A 27635-nucleotide genomic window follows, 5' to 3' on the forward strand; every position below is an offset into this window, starting at 1 on the left:
CTGTGAATGACAGGCAGGGTCCCACGCTTCCCGACGGTTACCCGGCTCTGTAAACAGACTTCTGTGTGCCTGGCGACAGATCAGAGCCACGCTAATCGGTCCGTCCAGCTCTGCAGCAAAGCTCCGCAGCATACTCAAAGAAAAGCCAAAAACAATATGTTTATGAAATCAAAACATCACAAATACACTTTATTTACACTGCTGACACTGAAAGGAGAAAGCGATGCTTCTGGTTTGGGTGCCTGTCCAGCCTACTTTCAGGAAAACAGGGAGATCAGAGGGAGGAAAAATGTCCAGTCTGTCACATCTCCGCTTTTAAATATTATCAATCATTCATGTGCTGCTACAGCAAACGGAGATGAGCTCAGCTTTGCCAAAAGCTGGGCTGTGTCCCTCTGTGGATTAATGTCATGGGTTAAATTGTCGGTAAACGTGGAAGGCAATCCTGTGAAACAGCCACGTGGGTACTGCTGCAGCAACTGCTTTGCACGCCCTCTGACAACGCGGCGTTACCCGGAGAGCGGGAATAATCCCAGCCCAGGCCCAGCAAGGCAGGCAGTTGGTAAGCTGCCGAAGGGCTGCCGCTGCGGTTTAGCAACGTCCAGCCGAGGAGCCTGTGTTGGAGCCGAGTGTCACCCAGGGCAGCCCAGACCCTGCTCCTGGCGGCATGAAGGCTGCGACCGGGAGGGCGCTGGGAGGTGCAAAAGCGCTGTACACAGCTCAGGTGGGCCCTTGGCACAGGGAATTTGCTGGATAATTGTCTTTATTGGCATAAAAGGTAAAAATAAAACACAAAGCAACACATAAAGCAGTGCTGCTGACATGCCGATTGTCTGGCTGAGTAGCGCCTGGAGAGGCAGTGTCTGTAAAAAGGACCAGGGCAAGAGCCAGCCTCTTCGTAGCCCTGTCACTTTTTAGAATAGACAACTGGCAGGATTTATATCATGAAACACATCATTAAAAATTCTCCCCAGAGTGCTGATGGGGTTAGAGTGCCTGCGTCTCGCAGGCACATCCCTGCTGAGTGGCACCGGCACCCCCCATGTCTGACCGGCCTTGGCTCGGATGCTCTCACGTCCATGGCAGGTCGGTCCTGCACAGCTCTGGGCAGCACTTGCCTGTCTTTCCTTCCTGATAAGCTGCAGTGAGGATGTGAAACATTTGCTGTGGACTAGAACATTGTATTATTTCATATGCGATATTTATTGTTTTAACACGCATTGTACCCCCACGTGACATTTGACAGGAGCACATACACGGTGTCCCCATCCTTGGGAATGATCCCAAAGCTCTGGGTTAAGTCTTAATTACATCTCGTTGCTCTCAGCCAAATAGGTGGACAAGGCAAACAAGTATTACAAAGCTGTCCCGCTTTCTGTCTGGGATGAAAATAGGTTTTCATTGCCACGCGGACGGGGATAGGAGCCTGGGTCACGCTGAGCCGCTGGGTCTTGGGGTGGCCAAACTGCTTTCTGCTCTAACAGGCAGGACCCTCGGCGCAGCTGAGCTGAGTCGCAGCCTCCCTGCCCCGGGCAGCGCAGGCGCTGCGAGGGGGTGAAGCTTGTTGGGGCAGAGCTGTGCCTGGACCTGCCACTAAACCTGCCCCTGCCTCCCAGAGCAAGCCTCGAAGACGTGTCAGGAAGGGCTCTTCTTTCGTCAGCATCATTTATACATCATGGCATGATTGCTGTTGACTGAAACGGGTGAAACGCAGGACCTCTTCCTGGGGTTTCCTGGGGTTCAGTCACCAGCCCCGGGGCTAACCCTGGGCTGCAAAGGAAAGTAAAACTAGAGACGTTATTGGGAGATGTTAATGACGTTAGTTCCTCCGTTTCGGGGCCGCGGGGCTTGCTTGGAAGTCCTTTAAGCTGCAGCTCGGTAGTGCAGCTCGGTGTGCGGCAGGGCTGCGAGCTTCCTGCGGAGGGTGTGCTGGGGTAAGGGGTGCCCAAAGAGCTGCTTTTTGGCACGTTCAGTTGTTCAGACTTTCCAGTAAGTTCCGGCTAGTTATTCATTAGCAGAGTGTAGCTAAAAATAAATACGTGAAGGAAGAGAGGATTTTTCTTTTGTCTGTATGAAATCATCTGTGTTTCCTAGTGAAAAGGATTCTTAATGAGGGAATTGGCTGAACCTTGTACATCATGATTAATGTGGAGGGAGTTTACACCCATTCGCCAGCTTATGTCTTCGGGGAACAAGCGGACGTGCCCGCAGGGCTCACATCTACTGAGACACTGTAGCCCTGGGAAGCACATAGTCCCCTGAGAGAAAGCCACGGTCGGGCCACCCGCGGAGCTGCAGAGCCGGCTGGACGTTGAAAGCCTCGCTCGCTAAACCCCTAACAGGGACAGCAATGCCTGTGCTCCCCCTCCCACCATCCACGCTGGCACCAGCCTCAACAGGTATCTCCTCCGTTGCACGGCTGAGCCTGCATCAAGCAGGATCAAAACACAAACACGAATAGTGCTAAACATGAAAAAAAACCCAAAATACCAGGAAGTTAAGTCATCCGTTGTATGAGGTGAGAAGCTGTTACCTCCACGCAGTGTGGTGGCCGGAGGGGACCGGGGCTAGCAGCACTGAGCAGAGCTCACCCCTGCTCCGCTCCGATGGGCTACGGTCCTTTCCCATCCCTGTTGCATCCTCACAGGCTTGTGTGCCTGAACACGCTGCTTGACTCTCTGGGTGCAGCCTCCTGGTGCCACATCTGTAGCTGCAATCTGGTTTTCCCCTAATGATATTGTAAGATATATGTCCAGGACGCCAGGAGTGCTAGGTCACGCACCTGGAATCGAGCACTTTTTCTTGCAAACGTCAAGCCGCGGGGTGACTTCCAAGTCACCGCGTCATCTGATACCCTGGTAAGCGCCTGTTAAATTGAAAACCATATGTCACCGAGGGAGCTTTGCGCGGGCTGTGCCCTGACTGTGCGACCCACGTTGCGCCCGGGTTCGCTCGCAGCAGCACCCCCTGCAAAAGCGCAGCGCAGGTCTGCGGGGTGTGGGCGAGAGCCCCGTCAGACCCCTGCCTCGCCGTTTGCACCCTGAGCGTTTGCTTTTCATCTTCAGGTGTGAACATGTTGTCACGCTGTTATGACAAACGGGCAGCTCCTGGCTGCCCACGGGCACCTCCAACAGGGCCAGATCCTGAGCCAGAGGGTTGCAGAGCAGAGCAGGACGCGCGGGTACCAGCAGCCCCCTGCTACTCCTGCTTGTCCCGTGTTGGAGCGGTCGGAGGACTGCCTGGAAAGTCGCTAGGTGAGGACACACAAACCTGGTGTATAAACCTGCTACAAACTGGTGACGTCTGTCCCAGGGCCGATTACTTGCTCTGAGTTAAGACCCAGTAGATTCATGCCTGCACTTTGAGACGAGCTACCTGCCGCTGCTCCAGCGCGGGCACCTTGGGTGAGCCAAGTCCGACAGGATGCTCCTGCCTACCCTGTTGCGTGTAGTGTTCGTTAATCACGAGCAATCTAAACTCTGGGCTTTATTTTTTCCTGCAAACACTTGTTACTGATAATTTCCCCCAGCACTAATGTTCTGAAGTAGTTTGGTGCAGTTTTGGCTGTGTCGATGGCTTTGGCAGAAGGCCGTGTGCAGGAAGGTAATTAATCACGGTCCTGGAAGCCACCTTTGTGGGAGTGAAAAGGGATTTTTTTCACCTGTGGAAAAGAAGTTTTGAGAAAATTCGTCTGATGAGAGAGAATTTTTGGCAACTAGAAGTTTCTTTTTTCAGGTGGCAACTTTTGTTCTCAGTTTCCAGAAGAAAAACTGAATTTTTAATTTGTGCAAGGCTTTCTTTAGTTGAAAATGCAACCTTTCACTGAAAAGAAAGCTCCAGAGAAGTTGCAGTCGGCCATGGTAGTGCACGGGCCTTAGTAGTTAAACATAAGCTCATGCATTACGAAACAGAGTATGCGTATTTTTAAGTGCTAAACTTTTCATTATTTAAGTCTTTTGCAAGCACAGGTAATAACTTGATATTCAGGTAAGGTTCCTATACGTTAATTTCCTAATCGTTTGAATGCCGTGTTGATCGGAGGGGGAGCTGTAGGGGTGGTGTTAGGGCAGGGGGCTGCATTAAAGACGGGGATGCCGGGGAGAAGACTGAATGCCCGTGCAGCCCCGCCGGAGACCAGCGCTGCCTCCGTGCCCTCCTCCAGCTGCTGGTAGCCAACGTGTCTTCCTCGAGCCCCCCTCTCCCGGCCCCGCACGGCAAGCTCATCACAGCCTCTCCTCCCTCGTTAATCTTACGTGCTGTACGTGTGTTCACCAGCTAATGAGCCACGGCATCCCCAAGCCCTGGAGCCTGCTGTCACCTCCAGTGTCCCACATCGATCGCCTGGCTGCCACAAGTCAGGCACACGAGCACAGCAATTACAAAATGCAGGGAATGGTAGAACATGGCCTGTTTATGTCCTATTTCTCCAGTAGCCTTCTTGCTGCCAGAGCCACAAGCACAATTTAGAGAGAAACAAAAAATGTGCTGCATTTAAGAGCCCCTCAAAGGATGGAAGTTGAACTTCTCTTGCTTTTAGAATACCCTCGCCAAGTATTAAATTATGGGAGTTGTATAAAATGCAGGTTTTAAGAAGCAAGTTTCTAATAGTTTTGCTTGAAAAAAACCTTTCTTCTGCAAAAGCTGTAGGTGACTTGTTTTCCTTCCCCTTCTCCCCTTGGGGTTATAGTGGCGGTGCTGTTGCGTTTAAACTAAATGCAATGAATCACTGTGGTTTGTTGCTTGTTTGTTTTGGGTAGTTTGGGGAGACGTGATCGGCTGTAATACTTAACCCCGTTTACCGGTGAGCAGGCAGGATTGCCAGACCTGGTGGCAACAAAAGGGAGAAAGTGTTTTTCCCTGCATTTTAGTGTATTTATCTTGTGAATTTGAAAGACGCTGCCAGTGGTTTCTGCTGCCCGGCTGAGCGGGCACAGCTCGCAGAGCATCCTTCAGCTGCCTCCACGCGACGGTGCTGCCCCGGGCAGCCCGGGGCTGGGGGTGCTGCTCCGCCGAGCTCACGCTGCAGCAGGTGCCGCGTGCTCACAGCATCCCTCCCGCCTGCACCCGCCCCGCGGTGGGTAACGCTGCAGCCCCGCAGCCCTGTCAACAGCTGATCAAAGTCTACTGGTCTTAATGGTCTCTCCTGTAGTGGTTTATTGGTGGTGGACTGGATGCTCGAGGATTTTTTAAAATATGGTCTGAGCATGGACACGTCTCGTTTTTGAAAATCCACCCTCTGCGTGGGGCGGTTTTGTTCTTTATGATCAAGCAAACGCAGTACCCCACCGACGTGAGCGCAGGCTTGTCAGGGTGAGGGGATCAGCACCTCTACAGCGTTTTAGGAATGTCACTGGCAGCCCTGTTCTGCAGCATGCTCAGGTCCAGGCATTTAACAGGTCTGGCTTCTTGGGGCAGCAAAAGGCTTCGTAACCTCCGACAGCAGCAGAGGCATGTTCTGGTCATGGCCGGAATTGGTCACTGTGTGCAGCCAAGAAAGAAGTGCTATTTTTCAGCTTCTGCTTTCGTTCTCAGAGAACTGGAAGTAACACGCTCACAAATACCAAAAGTCAGAATGCAAATGCAAGTGTCAGACAACAAAGCCACATTTGGGCTAAAAGTTTAAAAAAAGACTGGTCTTAGATCAAACTGTATTTCTATCCATGTTAAGTATTAATTTCCATGAGTATCAGTGTTCATTTGCCACAGCCTAAGTGGGACGGATTTATTCTTCAGCATTGGCTGCAGAGCTATGTAATTGCTTGCCCTAACTCAAATAATCCTTGGGGCAAGGGAGCGGATAATCAGCCCCAGCGGGATTTATTTGGCATAGCTGCAGCACGCAAGGGAGAGCTCCCGAAAACAGGTCTGGATCAATGGACATCGTGTGGCAGAGGACTGAGGCGGCAGGTGACAAATGCCGTTGTGGGACCAGGTCTGGAACTGGCCGTGACTCGCTGCCTCCTCCCAGCGCCGCGCTGTGCCGCAGCATCTGCCAGAGCAAACCAGGAGCATTTTCTTTTTGGCTGGCTTAAGCCATTGCTTTCCCAGCAGAGGGCACGATGTGCAAACGAGAACGGCGATTACTCCTGCCAGACGCCAGATTTCGGAAACGAAACAGCAAAAAGGAGCGATGCGCAGAGCCAGAAACCCCAAAGGCAGGATGCGTCGGGGCACGGCGTGCCCTTCGTGCGGCCGGGGCTGCTCAGCGCCTTGCAAAGGCTCTGGCTGCCTCTCAAGCAAGCACCCCATGCTGCTGACTGCTCCCAGCCCGGAACCACAGTGGCCAAATATCTTCTGCGCTTTCGAAAGCACTTGTTTTCATTGTAAAACACCCTCAAAGCTATTTTAAAGGTAATTTGGAGAAATTTCTGGGAATTAAAGAAAATCGAGCCAGCATCTGTTAGAAGGAACATAATTGCTCCTCATTCTCCAGAATTTTGAGTCATTGTTGTCAAAATAGCAACATTTTCCAAGACAACTCAATGTCTTCGAGCAACCTAATTTACTGCAGGGAGCAAACCCATGTCTTCAGTTCAATGTGTTCATGTGGGTTGTGTGAGGTCGAAATTTAAGTCCTTTGTTTGGATTATCAGTGCGTAAGAAAATAGATCTCTGAAAGATGACCTAGTTGTAGAAAAGTACTTTCCTATCTGACTGTTTCCTTCTCAGAAATGGCTCCCTGGATTATTATCAAACATTCTTTGAGAGAGGCTTCCCAGCAAAGGCATGAGAAAGGTTCAGTTCTCGCTTTAATCATGAAGTGAGGCAAACATGCTGTTTAGCCTTAGCTGTATATTTAACTGTTCTGGTTATTCCCATGACCTGGAAATTTCCCTCTTTGTGCACCATGATGCGTCTATTCCAAAATTTCTTTTATTCAACTTTCTGCTCATATAGTACTGCTGCAGCGATGTGATTCCTGACTGACACGCACTTAAAAGCATTGAAATGTAAACCGATTTTCTTCCAAGAGGCAAAGTTTACACACATCCTAGATCAGCACAGTGACCAGTTGGGCTGAATGGACAAAAATCACCTGCTCTGAGCAACTCCCGCATGGGGAGAAGGGAAAAATCACAAGCACGAGGTCTCCTTGGTGCTGCCACCCGAGAAAGAGGGCTGTGCTGCACCGCTCCCTCGGGAGCTGCGTGCCAGCATTGCTTATCTGCTCAGGGTTTCGTGAACACTCTTGTTTGTTAGTATTATGAGACGAACTGACTGGGCATGAAGCTTCAGGGTGTTCAAACAGCAGATAACGAAAGGCTCGGCAAGGATTTCACACCCCTGCCCACTGGGGCTAACGTGTTTTACAATTTATTTTCTGCTGCGTGGCAGGTGCTGGAAAAGAGAACTTGCACTAAAGATAACCCTTGAGCTGGTCACACGGATTGCTCAGCAATGCAAAGCTCTCGGCACAACCCAGGTTGGCTGGGGCTTTGTTTCACCCCTGCCCTGTTTTTAGGATATTCTCCCGATAAACTGCAGCCCAGCTGGTTTTCCCAGTTGACCCATTATCTTGTAGCCAAGGATTTTTTCCAGCTTTGCAGTGATTTGTCTACGGTTACCACTGCCTAAACAACAGACAGGCTGCGGATGTGAACTTGGCCTGCCCGCCCTGCTTTCTCCATCACCACCAGCTTGTGCTCGCCCCGTGGTCTTTGCTTTTGTTGACAGCTCCTTCCCAGTCCCACCGCTGACTGCACCCCTGGCCACCTTGTTCGTAGTTTCTAGCAGATCTCCCATGGCCTTTCTGCCATTCCCTGTGGACCCCTGGGCCTCACATCACTTGGAAAAGCCCTTAAAAGCACTGCCTCATCTGCATAGCAGGTCTTACCCTTCTTTAAAGCTCTGGAAGGATTTTAGGTTGGCCCCCAAAATATCGGTTTCTGTTGCACCTTCAAGTCTCAAAATACCCCATCCCCACCAAATGCAAACCGAAGGTCTGGTACCCACAGGGAGGCCTGCAGCAAGTGGAGGTAAAAGCATTTAGAGGTGGCCTCCGAGGGGGAGGCCAGGGCGTGCCCTGAGCCATCGCTGTTTAGCGGAGGTGTCTCCTTGCCAGGGCTCGGTGCCCCCTCGCTCCCCCCGCCGGAGGATTCCTCTCTTGCTCGCACGGGGGCTGTGCGAAGCCCGGACGCAGCTATTGCGAGATGCAAATGCCTGCCCGCAGCTGCCCAGCCCGTGGCAGGCTGTGTCCCGGCCACCCCTGCCGGTTTGCAACCCCGCTGCAGAGGGATGGGTTCTTCTCCCTGCATCCCAGAAAAGGCTTCCGCGGTCAGGGAGAGGATGGACTGGGCTTCCTCGGACGCCCAAAGGAACAGCAGTGCCTGCAGTGCCCGCGAAGCCAGGGGAAGAAGTGCTGTAGTTTTTTGGTGCAGAAAATAGCTCTGAGTTCTTGGCAAAGACAGATGGGGCTGTGAACCTTTCGTACAGAGTGACCTGAGCTCACAGCCACAGCTGTGTGAACGATCGGACATGCTGGTTCATGAACCAGCCCAAATCACTTAGGGAATAATACTTCAAGTGAAAAAAAAATAGCCCGTCTATTAGTAGAGCTGTAGAGAAATCCCCTTTTTTTAATGATTTTGATACTTCATATGAGATGCAAACAAAGGGAATAGAGGGTCCGTCATCGACCATGACGCGCTTTGGGGATTCCAGCTATGCAAATCTCTCAGGAGCTCGGTCTGCTGTCCCAGATGCGGGCTCCTTGCGGACCCCCTCCTTCCCTTTCAGCCTGACCGCTGCCCAGAAAACCCCCCTCTCTCAGGAGGGACGCTGGCAGCGGGCCGTGCGCGAGGGCAAGCTGTTGTGTGCACGAAACTCATACCAGCACAGGGAAAAGCTCAGCTTCTTGGGGACTTATTTCAACCCATCGCTGCAGGGCATGCACGAAGCAGCTCTTCAGCCCTGGGGCAGAGGAAGACACTCTCCCCTCCGCAGCACCCATAAGCTGCGTGCTGAAACCACAAGTAGACCCTGGATCTTCAAGCTCCCTGGTGGCTTTCTGCTGACAGGGGAAAGGAAACGCTTTCTATTTATCAGTTTTATCATCCTGTGTAAGGTTTGTTTCCATTACATTTGAGAAGGTGATCAGAAGTGGGGGTGATGGGGACTGCTGGTAGGCGTGCAACAGCAAAAATGTCAATTTGCTTCTGCTACTTAGATTTAGAAGAAGAGATACAAGCGAGCAGCAGCGTCTCCCTGTCATTTGGGTTTTCTCTGTGTCTCTTTGCCACCCAAGGAGTCAAATGTGGCCTAAATATTGACTAATAAAAATCTTGCCAACTTTGGCTGTGGTAAGATAATCATTTTATCTGTAGATCTCAGCTAAATGAATCCAATACCTGACATTTTATTTTATGCCTGTCTTAGCTTTGCTGAGCATATGATGTGACTTGGGAACCTCTGTTCCTCAAACCATGTCAGATGGGGGCAGTTTTAACTTCCACTCTGGACCTGATCCGCAGTCACTGAAATCAGAGATAAATCAGGCCTCTGACTTCAACTCAGATGAGAAAGTCCTCACCAGGCTTTTGGAGGCACCAGCCACCTGGAGACGCAGCAATCAAAGCAACGGGAGCAGCCATGGTTATGGGGTCTGTGGTTACCTTTGCAGAACGAGGACAGTCCCTAGGCTTTTTTGTTTGTCTTTATTACATGCTTTTATTGTTGAAGACTATTTGGGGAATTCATTTGCCTTTGAGAGGAGTGTGTAGTTAGAAGATGCTGAAAAAAATCTCAGAGCTGCGGGATTACTTGTTTCTATGTCTATATTCCTCAGGTTTTGAATAGGAAAGGTCACTAAAGAGTTCATTGGTTCTTAACACGTGCAAGAGCAGGCAGCAGGATAAGAGATGACCTGCTCTAGAAACAGCCAGGTTGTTTCCTGCCAGGCTCTACAAACAACCTACTTTTATTAGGGTTTTTTTGATTGATCTCCATCACTGACTTCCCAGAAGATAAAATCTGTTGTGAAGAAGTACCCACCACAATATTCTGGGGTTCATAGCAAGTTTAGTCTGGCCGGAGTAAGCTGATAACCATCATCGATTCCTTTGCTTTTGATGGGGAGTGCTAGAGTATTAACATCAGCTAACATAATTTTGGTTTCTAGCTTACTGAATATTAGTAACATGCTCATTCATACTATGGAAATGAATCACTTGGGAGGGAGAAGAAATTTCTTGAACTCTCATTTTGCACAGTGTGAGAGTCTCAGCTCTGTTTAGTCATCATTTTGTGGAGTGTCTAGTGCTAAATGATTCATTTTTTCCAGAGCATGTGAATTTTGGATGTTTCTGAATGTTACAATAACAATTGCTTTGGTGCCCAAAGGCCAACAGAAACAAGTGGATGGTGTTATTTAAAGCTTGACCTCACAGCCAGCTGAAAGACGTGTCCTGGCGTTGTAGGACAGCAAGACAAACTCATTGCCTAAATGCCTCCTACCCCAAAGGTCTTGAGGGAAGACTGAGAAGGCAAATAGAAAAGAACCAGTACCGCAGAGCACAGCAGAGCTCTCTGCAGGGGACTTTCCGTCAAGGTTTTTCATTGAAAAATGGTGATTTAACAAAATCTTCTGTTTTGTAGTGAAGATGTAGGAACACTGACCAGTTTCCAGTGGAGCAGAAAGCCTGAAATGCAGGCGAGCTCCCCGGCGGTGGGGGGCTGTGAGGCTCACCACATTCGGGACCACCAGGCTCCCAGTCACCAAGCAAAAGTCCCAATTCCCGGCTCTCATAGGCGCCTTCGAGGGTTTCCGTTTTGTTCACTGGCTTTCTAAAATTGCCAGGGCTGCAAAGCATCAGTCATTCCCTTGCCATCGCAGATGGGGGAGCTGGGTTGTTAGGACAGCTTTCAAGCGTTGCAGGGGGCTCGCTGGCATCTCAGTGCAGTTGATGAACTCTCCATCTTCAGAGATCAGCATCACCTTGGGCTCAGTTTCCTCACTTTTCTACACCATAGCCCTTTTGTTTTGATTTAAATACTACCATGACTGATACTGAAGTGGCTGTGCAGTTTTATCAGACACACAGGTGATGCCCAGGAGATGAACCGACTGTTTTATTTACGCTTATCAGTATATCTAGATAGAAAAAGAATTATTTAAAACCTTAAAAATAAAACAACAAATTAGAACAATCAGAAAAAGGCTTCCCTTTGCTGTTACACAGTAATGACCCGTCTCCCCGCAGAGCACCTGGGAAAGCTGGAGGGCTGCGGGAATTCTGATGGGGAACCGAAGCCCCCAGCCAAGGTGAGGGAACGGTCTATGACCAAGGACACCGAGCAACAACCTGAAAAATGACCCCACCTTCCCTCTTGCCCACTCAGCATCTCTCTCCCCTTGCTGCCCAGCAGCATTTTTGGCCCCTCGTGTCCCTTTTAACCCACCCAGGAGCCAGGACGGTTTGCAACGTGCTACGCTGCAGGGAGGCACTCCGTCTTGCCCAGGGACCAATTTAAAAGCTACGTCAAATTATTATCCATGAAAACCAGCATCTCTGCTGCTGAATCCACCTGTCCTCACTTCCCGTGACCTTGGAGCCGAGCTTCGGACTCACCCGTTCGCGTATTCTTGTCAACGTGAGGCTCAGCTAATGGTCTGGGTGTTTGGGAAAGTGAAGCAGGCAGACGGCGCGGTTTCCCCTTGCCTGGTTTCCTCCTGCTCAGAAAGAAGCAGCACCGCTCTACAGCTGCTACAGTAAAAGGGTTGCTAAAAGCTCTGTGTCCCCACGTCCCCCTGGGCAAGGGAGCAGGAGAAGGTACTGCCCACGGCATCTGCTCGTACACACGCAGCTTGGTCCTGCTGCACCGGGGTACCTGGGATCCCCATTTCCAGATACAAGTAAATACCGGCAGTATTTTGCTACAGGCTAACTTCTTTTTACGTGCTTGCTGTTTAAGCCAAGTCACGCTCAGTGTTTGCTTTCATTAATTTCTTAAGAAAAGGATTGTCCTGAGGGCAGAGGCACCTATCAGGAAAATCAGGCAAAAAAAAAAAAAAAAATTCTTCAGCTAAGTGATGAATTCAAAGATTAAAGATCCTGTATGCCTTGTGTGCCAAATACGGCTCCGGTCTGCTCGTGAACGCTCAGCCATCTGGATGGGCTTCTGTAGGAGGAGCCGAAAGCGTTAGCAGATCCTCAGAAAGAGCACACATTTGTAATAAATAATGCACACGCTTTAACAAAACAAAATTTTATTAATTACACCACTTCAAATAGCACTTTGCCTCTCCTGAAAGTGGCACTTCAGGCTTCCAGAATAAGAACAGTTATATCACAGTGCATCAAATTATTAAGACATCCTTCTTGCAGAAGGAATCAGCTTTGTTAGGCAACATCCTAATTTAAGGGATTGCAGCAAAGTTTTTCTAAGTGACTTGATTACTTTTCTGATCTGCTTTTAGTAGATACCCAGCCCTTAGCAGTGTTTCCTTTCAGTCTTCTGAGAAACAATGTCCGGCACTCTGCACTCGCTTCTGGCCCTGCACTGTCCGCGGCATCTGCCGATATTCATCGCAAGTAACTGCACTTAGGCAGATAAGTGAACTCTGGTGATAACAATATTCATAGTTTTTTGAAGTGTATTACTGCAGCCAAAGGGATTAGAGTCTTTTTAAAGATTTTAGCAGTTGTAATCCAGAGCTCAGTATTTTCATCTCTTAGAGCCAGCCAAGTACATCCGCATTATTATTGCTTGGTTTTTGATGTAGAAGCAAAGATTCAGCCCTTTCTCAAAGAGTGTAGCAACGGTCGTGAAGGAACACAAAGAGAAGGAGGAAAGGAAGCAGGAAGGGTCTCTAAAATGACTCTGGAGATACTAAGCAGGTTATAGTCATGTAAAAAAGGTTTTCATTAGTGTCCTTATCAGAAGAAATGCACTTGAGTGATCTCAGAGATCCCAATGTAAGATGCATGCTCCTTGGGCCAGGATATTTGCCTTTCATTAAAACTGAGCTGACTTTACGTGACATGCAAAAAAGCCCTCTTTCCTTTCACTTAGTCTGGCTGCGATGCAGACAGTCCCGAGGAGAGAAGGACCTCCCACCGCTGGCCACCTCCTGCCCTGGCAGCACGACGGGTGCACCCAGTTTCACTGCCCCTTTTCTGGGTGTTGCCTTTTGGTCAAGTTCATCTTGATGAAGGAGGAAGAAAACACTTCTGAGACCAACTACAAAAAGCGTGATTGTGAAATTTAGAAACTGGCTCGTGAGCAGAGCAAAGAGCAGGAAACTCCTCCGCACTTGCTTGTTTGCCTTGGGTTTGTGAAGTCTGATCTTCAGTTGACAGCTCCTGTGCCTCTGGTCACCTTGAACTACAGGCCACTCAGGAAAGTGGTCACGGCTCCAGTTTTCAGCTCTGATAGTCTAAGTGCCAAGCAAGTGCTACCAGCAGGGCACGTCAGGCATTCACGTGTACCAGTTTGAGTGTGAGGACCTCCTGCAGGCTGAAGGAGGGAAGGTTAGAGCTGCAATTCATCACACTTGGGTTTTGTGCCCCACGTCCTTATTCTTTTCAAATGGACAGAGGCTTATTGCTGTGTTCAAGCTAGCAACGTGTATTGAAGGTCTGGAAGCATGACAGAGGGAGGCTGTATGTAGCCTTTTGGCTATTAATACTTGGGGTTTGGCTTATTTCACTTTTCTTTGCACCTTTTACAATCTGCAGATTGCAGAAAATATCACAGAAGTTCAGTCTCTCAAAACCACGGTCTTTAATTGAAGCTGGAGGCCATCTCCCATGCAAAGTGCAAGAGTAATTGGAAATGCCTACGTCCACTTGTGCGTTGGGGAGCATCTGAGGTATCTGGAGCACTTTATGTTTTTCTGATAACCTCCCAGTGCTTTGAGGAGACCCCGGGAATCACCACCTAGGTTACAGCTCTGTTATACATCCTCCCAAGCCCCAATGCAGTCAGAGGGGCATCCGTGGCCCTGGTCTTCTGCACCAAGGGAGCTGGAACAGCACTGCTAACCTCGGCGCGTCCCTCCCTGCCTCCGAAACCACGGCCACCGAAATGAGAGCTCCCTCTGGGTACAGCACGTGGAGCCCTCAACACAGGGGTTTTCTCAATCCCTCTCCCCCCTTGTAGGGCTGCAGCAAATAACTGCATTCTGGCTCTCCACCTCCTGTTTATTTCTGAAGGGGGATGTGAGAGAAGCTATTTACTACTTTGTTGTAGCAACCTCCCAAGAACAGCTCCAGGCGTGCACCGAGGTGTGGCAGCTCAGCCCCGCTCTGTCCTGGGGACTCTCATGGTGGGGCAGGTGGGACGAGCCCAGCTAGGCTAGGTCAGCTTGGTGCTCACCTTGTCTCTCGATCCCACCTGCTGAGCCCAGTGGGTTACCTGAGTTAGAGGTATTTTAGGACATAGATCATGTCTTTAGTATACAACTAGACAGCTCTTGGCTCAGTGGATCCCTGAGTAAGCCTCTAAGCACCTTTTTTATAGAAAAAATATTTGAGTTGCTTTAGTTTTTACAAATGTTCATGAAATGTCATTTGTTTCACCCATACAGTGAATAAACTCTAGATCGAGAACATTCAAAGCAAGCCTGCGGTGCTCTAAGGCTGTCAACATGAGCACCCACAGCCCAGCTTTGTTGTGTTTCTGTGCCAAGGGGTCCTCAACCCCAAGCTCCTCACAATAACCAAGGCTGACCAGCATCAGAAAACAGGGAGGTTTGAACTCAGTGGTGTGCCAAAGCGTGAGCCTTGGTCCTGGTTATTGAACAGTTTTCAAACCAATAGTTTGAAATTGTTATCTTCTGTTTGGTGTCACAGCGCCGCTTCCCCCGGGAATACGAGCTACTTTGTTTTTAGTGTAGATCTGTTAGACATGCTAAAAAATATTTTGTAGTAGATGTATACATTGACAATCCTTAAAAGAATGCCCAGGAAGTAACTGAGGGACCTGAGAAGGGCTGCAGCCGTGCTGGAGAAGTGAAACAACAAAACGCAAGGGCTGTGGGTGGGAGCAGAAGTGCTGCTGGCCTTCAGGAGGTCATCCATCTGGAACAGGGCACACTCCGCAGTCACCAGGATCCAGATGATCCTGGATGTCAGTCTGGCCTTTTTCACCGTCCGTAACCGTCGAGACTCTGTGGGGAAGAAGGTTATCAAGTAAGCCTCGAAGGCGACGCAGCTTAGCAGCAAGCAGCTGATGTGCGTGTTTGCAGTGAGGAGGTTCTGCTGCAGGGCTGATGTGAACGCTGTAGATGAGATACTGACATCAAAGGTCCATACGACCATCTCCGAAACAACGCTAACAGAAACCAGGATGTCTGCCTTCGCTAGGCTCGAAATGAGAACTGCAGTGGACTTGGACGAAACCTTTGCAGACTGCAGGATGATTATCGTGTACAAACTGCCCAGCAGGCCCAGAAAAGTGCTGATAGCGTATGAAGAAGACAGGACGAGGTATTGGATATACTTAAGTACCAGGTATCTTCTGAGATCTTTCATGTGGTCTCGCTCCATAGAAATGCCAGTTAGGGAAGAACACCTAGAATACATATAAAAAAGGGTGATTAAATGTAAAATTAGTGGGATAGATTCCAGGCAGCTTATTATGTACCTGCATTTGTACAGACACATGCTGGCATCCTGGTTGGTTACCCAGCTTCAGAGGCGTTCAGTATGTGAAATCCTCAGACTGCATCAGTCGTGAAGTAAATTGCATATAAACCCAGGCGACAGCATATTATTATAGTTAACGCAGGATTCATTGCAGGAGACTGGAATAACTCTGGACTAATGCTGGAAAAATAGAGGTCAGAATAGGGCTAATTTCATTATGCAATTTTTTTTCTGTTTGCCTTTGTGGGTCAATTCAAGAATGAAGAATCCATTCTCTAACATTGCAGCAAGAAAAAGATTTCCAGTTGTGCTGTGTAGAAGGGTAAATGAGATATTTATCCCTCATTCTGGGAAACAAAGTAATAACATAAAAGGAACACTATCCAAGAAAGGTCCCAGTTGATTCAGTAATTGAGAATTACCACACAAATACCCATTTGATTTTCTTTTCCGGTCATTAGCTCAACTCTTCATACACATTCATATGGCGGCTATAGCTTCTGAAGAAAATTGAATGCCTGGGCACAGTGTGGGAAATGGCAATAAATCACAGATGCTGGGCTACCAGGGAAAGGGTGGGCTCAGCAGTGCCCGCTGCTACAGCTTCACAAGCATACAACTGCTGGCTGCAGAAACCCATGGGATTTTTAAGTTTTGCTGAGAAAGGATGTGGTCTCTGGTTCGATGTGTGGTTGGTAATAGCATCCCCGTGCACACTGGAGCTCCTCGTGCTTGTGAGCTTTCGGCTCTGAGCGCAGGAGCGGAGCTTCCCAGGGCCACGGCGGCTGCCGCGTGGCTGGAAGCTGGTCCAGCTGGAGCCCAGCACCAGCTACGGCACCATTTAAAACGTTTCTCTAACGTTCTGGTTTTATATCTAGATTTCTTTGGGAGTAAACAAAAAGCAAAGAGCCATTTTAAGCATTATTGCTCGCATGTATTGTTTACATTTCTTTTTCTTAAGTACCATTAACAAAGCCTAAAACCAACTTGCTGTCCCACGCTGGGGTGCCTGGTGGCAACCGCTAGCATTTTACTCCTTGGGCTCAGCAAAGCTATAATTAGATCCAATTCTAATTTCTCACTGAGACAGCTATACTGTTATGTTTCCAGTTTGTTTATTAGTTGAATCTCCTAATGCATCCAGTTGGGTGTTTATGAATCAATTGTGAGATCTGACCCGGAATTTGAGGGAAAGTTTATAGACCTGTGGGAAGGTGCACAAAAGAGCTTTGGGATGAAGGCATTTGGAGGAGGACCACATTCATTGCTCCTGGTGCTTCTGGGTGCCTGGAGTCCTTTCATACTTACCCACCACTGGTTGCCTGCAATCTTCTGCAGCGATGGTGTGCTTTGGGGTTGAGTTTCTCTCTGGACAGGCCTGATACAAGCCTCAGTTTACTCGGGTGCACGAGCAAGAGGAAAAACTGCATCCCTCCGACTGGTAGCTAGTGCTGCCCGACAGAACCAGCCATCAAGAATGGCAGACTGCTGGGTTTAGGCAATATTTGAAACAATGAAATTTATGAAAACAGCCAGTTCCCATAGGCTGCCAGCGGGAGTCCTTCTTTGTCTGACCATTATCTCCTATAAAAGGTCGTGAACAGTCCCTTTGCCTTAAATTCAGTAAAAAGAGGTACCTGGATGATCTGCTTCTGCCTGGGGGTCCTTCGCATCTCAGTGGGCAGCTTCAAGTGAAGTATTCTGCATCAGTGAGATTAAGTTTGCTTAACAGCTCTTCACGGTGATTTCATATCAACATGCTGAAGAAGTCTAATGAGTCAGGGTTCATGCCCTTGCACCCCAAGGCTTTACTCATTTCCTATACATGCAAAGTACCCATCACTGTCAACTACACCTTTGCAAGGTATAGAGAATTGGCTGGAGATGACTAACAGCTCAGAATCTGACCTTGTATTTACACACTTGTATCTTAAGCAGGAATGAAGTTTGTAAAGTGCCCAGATATTTTAGTTCACACTTAGGCCCTTTTGATGCAGCATTACACAAATTATGCCAATAAGGGCCTAAGTGTGAACTACCCCTGTGTGGGATAAGCTTACAAAGACCCCTAAAAGACTAATTTGGTTAAATCCTTAGTTTCCTGTGATCTCAAAAGCAGGAAAGATGTTTACAAAAAATGGAGCGAGGATTATATGATGAAGATTAGTATAAAAGAATAGCATAAACATCTAAGAATGATATTGGAAAGACCAAGACACAAGATGAAGTGCAGTGAAGGAGTGATGTACGGTAAGGAGGAAACATTCCATAAATCCATTGTCAGACAAAGGAAGCCTGAGGAATGAGTCTGCTCCCTGCAAAGTTTGCATTACCAACCAACTGTTGATGCCAAAACTAGAAGACCACAGTTCTTTTTCTCTGAAAGGCCCACTTACAGCTGGACACGTGCCATAGCAAGAGCTAGCAACAGAAGACCTCCAGTGAGGTTCCTGACTAGACTAAAGGAAGAACGAGGTGGATGTTGTTTAGATAAATTCTGTGTTTTCAGATTCCTGAGCTTCAAGAAGTTTATCTGAGAGCACTTAGAAACTGGCTGAAGCAATTTCAGAGATGTTCATGGTTATTACTGAGAAGTCTTTAAACACAAATGGTAGAAGTTCCAGAAAACTTTAAATAGCAAAGATGGGGCCCGTCTTTAAAAGGGAGGAGTAGGGCAAGAGGAGCCAGAAAATTGTAAGCTTCAGTTCCCAGAAAACTACTAAAATCTTCAGTTCCCAGAAAACTACTAAAATAATCAAGCAAATTGTTACCTAAACGACAGAGAGGAGATAAGGAAGAACAATGTGGATTTCTCACAGATAAAGCAAATCTATTGAGCCCAGCTTCCTTCTGTAGCAGGCTAATAGATCTCATGGGCGAGGAGAAAAGCAGCAAGTGTCATATATCTTGAATTTTATTAAGACTTTCAATATTGTTTCATGAGGCATTCTTATAGAGGAGCAAGCTAAGGAAATGTGGACTAGACAAAACTATGATTGTCATGCGTAGCTGGATGGGAAACTAAGAAAAGGCTAATTATCAGAAATTAGAGGAATGATGTATCAGATGGGGTTCTGCAGAGATCTGACATTTTGTGCATTTTCATTAACTACAATAAGGAATAGAGTTCATGCTTATGAATTTTGCTTATTAAGTCAGCTATCACAAATCTGCAAGTACAATTTCAAATCCATACAAGAGCTGGTCCCCGCGTAGCAGTGAGCGAGAGGGAGAGCGAACATGTTGGCAGGGGAGGAGGATGGCCGCCATCAGCAGCAATGCTGGCGCAAGTGGGTATTGATACGGCCTGTGGACGGCAACACCCACAGCTGGAGTCAGCGACGGTTGTGTCGGGAAAGGCAGATGCCATCTTGCGATGCATCAACAGGAGAAATGGCTGTAACCATATGGGATGAGTCTTTGGTTTCAATTAGCAGAAATTAGGTCGTGACTGAAGTATGCGACCAGTTTTGAAGCCAACAGCTCAAGAAATGTATCAATTGCTGAAGATATTTCAAGGAGACTGATGACAATGATCAGAGAGAGAGAAAACGTGATATAGGGGGAAAGGAATCGGGGCTGCCTAGTCTAGAATAGAAGAGATGCCCATTTGTTTCATTTACATCAGGGCAATTTAGATCACAAGTAAGGAAAGCTTTTAACAGGAAGGATAATCAAGCACTGGAATACATTGCCTCAGGAAACCACAGACCCTCCGTTACTGGAAGTCTTCAGGAGCACAGTGGGAGGGTGTCTGTTAGCAGTACAGGTAGGAACGGTTATCATCTTGTAGGCTGATGGACATCAAGTGCCTTTCAGCCCTATTTCCTACATGTCTGTGAAGAGCATTTAGACTACCAAATTATAATAAGCCCTACCTACAAATGAAATAGTGCCTATTTTGTCAAGAATGATCTACTCGGATAATATCTAAATTATGGCTCACGTCACACCAGGACATTAGTTCATGACCTTCATTCTGCAGGCATCCTGGGACGCAGCAATACACTCTTTGCTCAGAAGGAACTAATCTCAGTCATTACAATAATATCATTGTTATAGTTATCCTAACAATTTTGTATGAGCCATCTACAAAGCCATTTGTGTTGTGTCTTGAATTCATCGCTTAGCTGTGCCTAAGCTGTTTGCCGTAATGCTTCCAAACGTATCTTTATGCAGACTCTACTCTTACTAAAACTTTGACAGTTATTTCCCTTTATTTTGAATATTGGATCTAAAATCTGACCAGTGGTGAAGAGATCAGAGATTTAGCTAAATATAACAATGCCATTTCTTTCATATTTGAGTGTCTATCTCCTTATGTAAATTCTCAGTATTCCTGATGTGAACACCTTGGAGCTTGTACTTCAAAGTTTTTCCAGTACAGTTAGTTACCCAACAGGTCTGGGTGGTTGCTTTAGTCCTGGCCTGTTTTTTCTTTTGATGAGATTATGGGAAAATTATAATTCTGAGTGATTCCTATGAAAGGTACCAAGCCAACTTTTTTAAGAGTGGGATTCCCGTTGCTTGTTGAGACTCGGTTTGTACCAGGTTGACTCATCCAAGATTCACATGCACCTTTTCTTTTCTTTTTTTTTTTTTTTTTTAAGTATCTGAGCCAACTTCTTAGTGGAATCCTTTACGGAAGGGGTAGGAAAAATGTAGTCCAGTACTTCAGCTGAACTGTGACACGGTTCAACTTACCCTAGTTTTCCACAGTGATTAACTGGAAAAATGATTCTGCATTTCTGTTTTGACAAAATCTTTCTGGAATCAGTGGTCTGTGCTCTTTGCATTAAGTCAAGGGGCTTTGCCACTAGTTCTGGCGCAGTCCCTTTAGTGTATAGTAACTTACCAAGAAGTGGCTTTGCTTCACTGCTGAGGATACAGGAGGTGGTGAAGAGAAGGGTTAATCTCTGAGCATTGATGTCTGAGCATTGGTTTGACCATTTGTTCCAATACAAAGTCAATGAAATTAAGATCTATTGCAACAAAACCATCTGAATCCACAGTGTGAAAGCTCATGCCACTCACTAGCTAGAAGTGGAGGAGAACCAAGCTGTGATATGTACAGTTGAACACTGATTTATCTTGTTACTCAAGCAAGCTGCTCCTTCTTTGGAAAAGTACATTAAGAATGTTCTTTTTTTTTTTTTTATTGCAGCCTATTTCTGTGTGTATTTTCATTAAGTATATTTTTGAAGAGACAAATTATGTGCCTCGATAAAGATCTTTGCTCATTTTACAACAACTGACTACTGTTGTGAATTGTTGTATCCTGGAAAGTACATGTACCCTGGCCCAGGCTGCCGTGTGCTGAAGATCAACATATCTGCCCCCAGAACTTCAGCTAAGTTCGAGGCTGTGATTCCCAGATGAAGGGTAGTAAACAAATCTGAGCCGCTTTGAGCAGCTGAATGAGTGAGCAAAATGTGCAGTTCACTAACTTTGGGCTTTTACATCTCCTCTGGATAATGTCGAAATAAAACTTCATTGGAAAACAAACTGAATCAACCAGAAGTTTGCCATGTGGATAAAACCAGATTTCTCCAGTGAGCCTGTCCCATTCATGTATTTCCTCCATACTTTTTTTTCCACTTAAGAAGTTTGGAAGGAAGAAGACACTGATGGCTGGATTTACAGCAGAATTTTATCTTGTCCATGTGGAGCATTTTAACTCTGAGCTTCTGGGCATTGGGTCCTATCCTACACCCCAGGACTTGGTGATGAGCCCATAGGGTTCTTCTAATGACGAGTGTTAGAAAAGGATTCCGAGCAGCCGGTACAGCTGGAGGAGGTGCCCAGAAGCAGCCAGTCCAGATGCTAAGGAGCTTGGCATGTTTTTCACCTCTTCCCTTCTTGAAAACGTCAGCATTTCCAGCATTTTACATAACGTGGCAATGCGCTTTGGAAAGGAACTGGAGTTTCTGGATGGGAGATGCCTTCCCACTTTGTTAGAGATGTCTCAGTGGTGTCCTTCCTTTCAAGCCGCAGCTGCCCCAGGAGACAGGACCATTGCTGTGGCTCCCTCCTGCCTCCCTCCACCCCTTCCACACTATGATTTAGTGGTTAAAACTCTCATCCAGAATGTAGCAGAACGAGGTTTGATTTCCTCCTTCGCTGCAGGGCATTTAGATGTTTATCTCTCGTGGGTGTCCCAACCAGCAGGCTACAGGTTGTCCTGAGGCGGGGACACTTTTCGCACCATCTAAGGAATCTGGGCACAGTGTAGGAAAACAGCTGACACCCTGGGCCAAGGGGCAGGGATCAGGAGAAGGCTCATGGATCACCACGCAGGTAGTTGCGGATGTTTGCTAGGGAAAAGGGCATCCCGGTTTCTGATACTTGTTCCAAATCCTGTTCGGATACATCTGCTCTAGTAAATTAAACAACTGGGAGATGTTCCCCGCGTGCTGGAGCTCAGTTCTTTATAGTCTTGAGAGAGCTCCAATGGCCCCCAGCACAGTTTTGGCGTCTGCCAACGCACGCCCTCCCGAACGCTGCGCGGGCATGGGCTGGGCTTTAGCAGGAGGCAGGGAGCGTTGCCTGCAGGCAGCATGGCTGCACTGCCCGCGCTGCACGGGTGGTTTGAGGGTACACTCCTCATTGCTCTAGCCGAGCTCCGAGACCAGTCCGGGGGCACATCACTAGTCAGACATAGCTTTGACCTGTGTAAGATTAAAGAGTCGTCGGATAAAGAACAGACGTACGAAGAGAGTGCAAAGCAAGGTCTGAAGCCACGGGCTCCTCCGTTGGAGAAGGTGGCTGCCAGCACGGCTCTCCTGAGCTCCCGCTGCCAGCATCCTCCTCCACAGCCAACTCAGCAGCTTCCCTCCAGCCGGGAAATCCTGCCAGCCCGTGAAAGAGCTCGGGGAGTGGCGAATAGGTGCTGTCCACCGGCAGACCCTTCCCTTTGCCTGCACCGGGGTAGGGACAGGCGGGGGGGGCAGCTGCCCTCCCTCCACCCAGCCAGGGCAGGGGGGATCACGCCTGGGATGGGGCCGGGTGGGAACAGGACGGGGGGCTCTTTCCAGAACACCCGCTCCTATCCTGCCTGAATGGGTGAAGAAGGCAACCTGAGCCAATTCATCTATTTATTTACAGTTTTCAGAGCAGCCTCTTGCGGTATTTGAACGCTGCGCATGGACAGTGGCACTTAGACAGTTTTTGTTTAGTCCTTATTCAGATGAAACCTCAGTTCAAGCCCCTGGGAGGTTTCCCGAACGAGCACTTTGCGTTTTCAATGGTAGTAATTTTTATCTCCACAGAAATTGCTCTCCTGAGACACTTTACAAATTTCAGTTAATAATTTCTCATTTGTCATTGGTATGCTGTTGTAGTTGGAGAGGCACATCAAAACATCTCCTACTCTTAAACGAATACTTCCTTTCAAAATTCCTCCTGGAATTGTGCCAAAGAACATACAGAAGAGGAGAACAAATTTGACACCCAGATTACCACTGAATATCCTGACTGTAATGAAGTGGCATTAGCTTTTTCTTAGTTTAAAAGCAAAAATACTTACATTTGCTGGAAAAAGCAGCCAGGAATAGTTTTCTGCATCACTGTATTCTGTGTATGGTCTGCAGCAGAGCTAAAATGTGCTGCTTCCCTTGGTTTGCTTCCTGGTTTTTATATATAGCACCGCGTATTCAGTACCACGTCAGAGCATGGGGCTACGCTGAGAGAATTTGTTTTGCTAGGCAACATCCCCAGAGCTGGTTTCACAAGAATGACTTGCTTGAATCATGGTAGCTATTAACTTTCAGCTGTCTGGAAAAATTGATGCCCTGTGTGGAAGAGGAGTCCCAGACACTTCCTCAAAAACATGCTTCAAGATGGAGCAGATGACGGGGTGTAACCCTGCACTCGTCTGGGTGTGGCATGAGCTAACACAGATTATCCACGAGTAAAAAAATTACTCTGAGCAAAGAAAAGATGTCCTCTGGCATGAAAAGCAGCACTATATCTAGCCAGACCGGGCTCTCCCCGATGAGTGTTTGTGTGGGTGTTGCCTGGGATATCCAGGTTTGATGCTGATTACGTTTGCACTGACCCTCCCCTGTTGTTCTCCAGGCGTGACGTTGGTTAAGCCAAGTTCATCCATGTTTCAGGGCAGGGGAGTCCTCCACGAGGCCTCGGTGCGGTGGGAGAGCGGAGAAGCATCCCACAGACATCGTGGAGAGTAGCGAACCGGTATACCTTCACAGCCGCGTGAACACGTACCACAGCTCCCAACCTTATCGTGGATGCCGATCCCACGCCTAGAGCCAGGACACGAAAGCAGGGAATGAAAGGCAGTGACGCTGCATTGGTTTCTGATCAACGGGGAGGGCTTGCTGCCAGTTCAACGCCAGCTCTGCCGGCAGCATGCCGTTCCCCTCACTGCTCTAAGTGACAGAAAGGTGCAGAACGATGAAGCAGCTGAAAATCCAGGTGCTGCAAAGCGCTGTCGTTACAGCCGCAGCCTGAGGATCACGCAGGGAAGGCAGCCGTGCGCTCTCCTGCCTGCTCAGAGAGCAACAGCAGTCCTGGGTTCGCGCTGGAGTCCTGGGGAGAGGACATCTGCCAAAGCCAGGGAAAGTCTCTGAAAAAAAGGATTTGACTGGTTGGTGATTAATATCATTTGTGCTTTTATTTATGTGTATAAATAATTATTTTTTAACTTGACTTTAATAAGAATGAGTTTGCTTTTGCCTGAGGCTCTCCGTAGCAGTTTTGGTTTTTACAACTACTGTTTCTATTGTATTTGCTTATTTTGCCTGCACGCCAAGATGATAAAACATAACCGTCAGCTGCAAGAGCATAAATTCTGCTAACAAGCTACACGCTTTCTCACCAGCTTGAAATTTCATAACAACCTATGGAAAAGATAAGACAAACCCTCTGTTTCTCCAGGGGACTTCCCATTTCATCAGAGTGCTTCCCCTGCGGCACCGGCTCTGTGAAAACAATAATAAAATCACAGGGAAGGTGGGAGGGGTGAGAGTGGGTGCTCCGGACCCAAGCCGTGCCCCACTTCGCCTCGCAGGGCTGGCAGGTGTCTGCAGAGCCAGCGCGGAGAGCCGGGACCAGCCATGGGAACGGTGGCTGCGGTGAAGTCTTTAATCGGTTCCCCCCAGTTAATATTTACCTGCATTAGTGACCGCTCCCGCTGACTGATGGCTTTCGGTGTTCCTCTTTGAACCCACAGGTTCAAACCTTAACAAAGCAGAATGAACACAGCATCCCCGACTGATTTCTGCAGGGGCGTGAGATGGTTTCCAGTATTTTTCCGTAACCTGTTTATTTTGGGCTACACCTTTGTTTGAAGGCTTTGGCTAGCTCCGTACGTTGATTAGCAGTGCTCTTTGCAGCTGAGGACTTCTAATTTTTTTTTCCTCGGCAACTGAAATACAATTGAATTTAATTAGAATTCAGCAAGAGGTAAGAAAATGTCAATTTGCTTCAGTCCAAAGTACTCCACTTTACTTTTGACCCCAGAGGGTTTCCAGCACTTTTCCCTTGCCATCGCATCGGCGTCCCCTCTCCACCTCTTCGTAGTGCGATTTTGTACAACCCAAAACCCTGCCAAGGGACACGATGAAAACTGCCCATCGCTCCTACAGCCCCTCTCTCTTGCTGATACTGAAAACAGTCCTATTCCGATTTCTTTTCCTTTATACCATGCCGAGAAAAACTTTGTTGAGGAAATCCAGATAAATGACATCATCTGAATATCTTGCATTTCTGGGAGGTTTTTTTAACATGTGTGAAGATTTCGAGGAAATGGTATGAAGGCAGTTTTCTTTATAAATAACTCCGCCGGTTGGTCCTATAAAACAAGTCCTAATTCTTATTCTTTTGTGGTTAACCATTTATCTGGTTCTAAAGTCGTGCCAGCTGCTGTGATTCCCTGGGCCATCCAGATTTACAGCTATGGTAGGTACAGCCTGTGCTGCTCTTCCCATTTTTTGCCTTAGGTTTTTTTTTTTCTCTGGCTTGAGAAACCAGAACAATTACCGTCTGGTCTTCAGGCAAGATTTCCCATTTCTTCCCTGATTAAACGGTTGAAGGGTCTCCTCTCTGGGCATCTGACTTTATATCATTTCCCACCTTTATTATCTTCAGAGAATACGCATTTCTCCAGCACCTTTTGTGATTCCTCACTGAAGTTCTCCACAATTCCTTATCATCATCTTCTCTCCCTAGCCTCGCAGTGTTCGAGTAACTTATTTTAAAATTACAAACTAGCCAAATGACTGTCTCTTCTTACTAGAAAAGGGAGAAGAAGAAGCCAGGCAGGTATTTGCAAGTGTGAGGAAGAGCTGGGCGATGAAGGGAAGAGTTGAGGACAGGAGTGACACGTAGCAGCTCCTACAGGCACCCAGCTGCAGCCAGTGTGGCCGGACCTTCACAGGCAGCAAACCAACAGGAGGGCTTCCCAAAAGCTGCTGAGCTGACCTGCTTTGTGCCCTTTCTGATGGAAAACCAGCAGAGCCTGCGTGCTGGAGAAGCAGGAATTGGAGAGTTTCAGCCCCATCCCTGCTGGTTCAGCGCTTCGAGCAGCAGAAAGATTAGCGTGCTCTCCGAGGGAGGGATGGACTTCCCTGCGTGTCCTCGAGTCGGACGCGGCTGCCTCCCGGACATAACCGACATCCTCAGGCAGGACGCAAGGCGAGGCGATTGTGCCTTTGCTGGCAGAGGACAGTGATTATCGCCCCATGCCGTGCACAGACAAGAATCTTCCAAGATGTTCATTACAGAGAGGACGTTTTACGTTGGCAAAACATAAAACAGGCAGGAGCAGCTATGGAGATGTGTGACCTGGGTGTATCCTGCAGCTCTCTCAAGAATACGAGTTTCTACTTTCCACCTTTCCAAACAGCTCATCAGCAAAGAAAATAAGCAGCTCATTTGTTTTATTGCCTTTATTCTCTATTTTCACTATAGAAAAGGAAATTCACTTTTAATGAGGGCAAATGCTGGGATAAAGCATTACTAATGTAATGTTTATTCCGTGTGGACAGTAAATCCAGGGATAAGACATACTTGCAAGAGGCTTCCAGGATTTCATCAGCCCCTTTCACATAGCTGACAGGAAAGATTTCCTTACAGGCAAACGGTGAAAAGGCTGACGGCATAATCCTTTTCGTCTAAGGTATTGAATGTATCAAGATTACAGTTAAAATGCATAAAGATACGGTGGTGATTCATAAAACTGGGGGAAGAACTAGGTACAAAAAGGTTAATGCAAATCTCACTTGGTTTTGGCTTCATCCTTCACTGACTAACTCACATTTCCAACCTGGAAATGATAGTGGTGACAGCACTTTGGGAAATGCCCCTCATCCAGGCAAAAGAAGGAAATTCCCCATAGCTGCCCATCGCTGAAGTTTTGGGAATCTCTTGAATGAGTTTGCAAGTTCTCAGCTGACAGCTCTTCTAAATGACTAACGCAGGAAACTGAAACCTCCCCACCGCCCAGGTTAACGTTACGTTTGGGCTCTAGCTCTGCAGGGCTACAACCCTGCCTGCACAAATCTCTCCTCAGCAGCCGCTCCCTTGTTTCTCTCTGTGCCGTGCAGCGAACAAGCCTTTGCGCCTTTTCATTTTTGTTCATAACGTGGGTTTACACGCAGTCTGTCATCCTCGTTCAGGGCTCACAGGAGCCGCAGCTCCCCCAGTAGCTACCGTGGTCAATTCAGTCTGTTTTCAATTACGGGTCTGGAGAATTGCTTTCTTTTGAGTCACAGCATTCCTGCGCTGGCATCGCTTGGCTCATCTCCGAGGACGACGGCGGTGGGAATTTCCCCGGCGCCCACAGATTTCCTCAGCTCTGGCACCGCAGCTTTCTGCTGAACTCCCCCACTTCCCATACCCAACGCCTGCTCGCCGTGCCCCTGGCGGGACCGCCTCCATCACGGTCAGTCCTCGTGGACCACGCAGCGTGAAACTACGTGCATACAGTGTTTTCTTCTCGGTGCCAAAAATTAAATGTGATTTTCCCTCTGCCCTTGGAGGAGCACTAGAGGCAATTTTGATATCTCCTCCAAAGATGGTGCCTCC

General features: G+C 47.9%; 1 protein-coding gene across 4 annotated transcripts; it reads right to left on the reverse strand.

The window, feature by feature from the left end:
- Positions 1–12218: 12218 nt before the first annotated feature.
- Positions 12219–26513, reverse strand: LOC142415073 (uncharacterized). Of its 4 annotated transcripts, XM_075513066.1 has the most exons (5): positions 24721–26513; positions 23113–24174; positions 17225–17288; positions 15450–15513; positions 12219–15109 (listed from the first exon to the last, which is right to left on the reverse strand). In XM_075513066.1, exons 2-5 carry the CDS (start codon positions 23148–23150, stop codon positions 14817–14819), a joined length of 459 nt encoding a protein of 152 aa, XP_075369181.1. In that variant the 5' UTR covers positions 23151–24174; positions 24721–26513; the 3' UTR covers positions 12219–14816. The 4 variants fall into 4 exon arrangements, 3 of the variants coding, with proteins under 3 accessions (XP_075369181.1, XP_075369180.1, XP_075369179.1); XR_012777282.1 differs by lacking the exon at positions 17225–17288; XM_075513065.1 differs by having other exon boundaries at positions 12219–15513.
- Positions 26514–27635: the final 1122 nt, after the last annotated feature.

Source organism: Mycteria americana, chromosome 10, assembly GCF_035582795.1.
Source record: "Mycteria americana isolate JAX WOST 10 ecotype Jacksonville Zoo and Gardens chromosome 10, USCA_MyAme_1.0, whole genome shotgun sequence".
Taxonomy (NCBI): Eukaryota; Metazoa; Chordata; class Aves; order Ciconiiformes; family Ciconiidae; genus Mycteria; species Mycteria americana.

Bases quoted from the DNA above. Each gene is read 5' to 3' on its own strand.
- LOC142415073 (XM_075513064.1), bottom strand. From the start codon at position 23,150: ATGCAGAAAACTATTCCTGGCTGCTTTTTCCAGCAAAT. The intron at 15,514-23,112 runs GTAAGTATTTTT...TATGTATTCTAG, and splicing joins GGCTGCTTTTTCCAGCAAAT to GTGTTCTTCCCTAACTGGCA.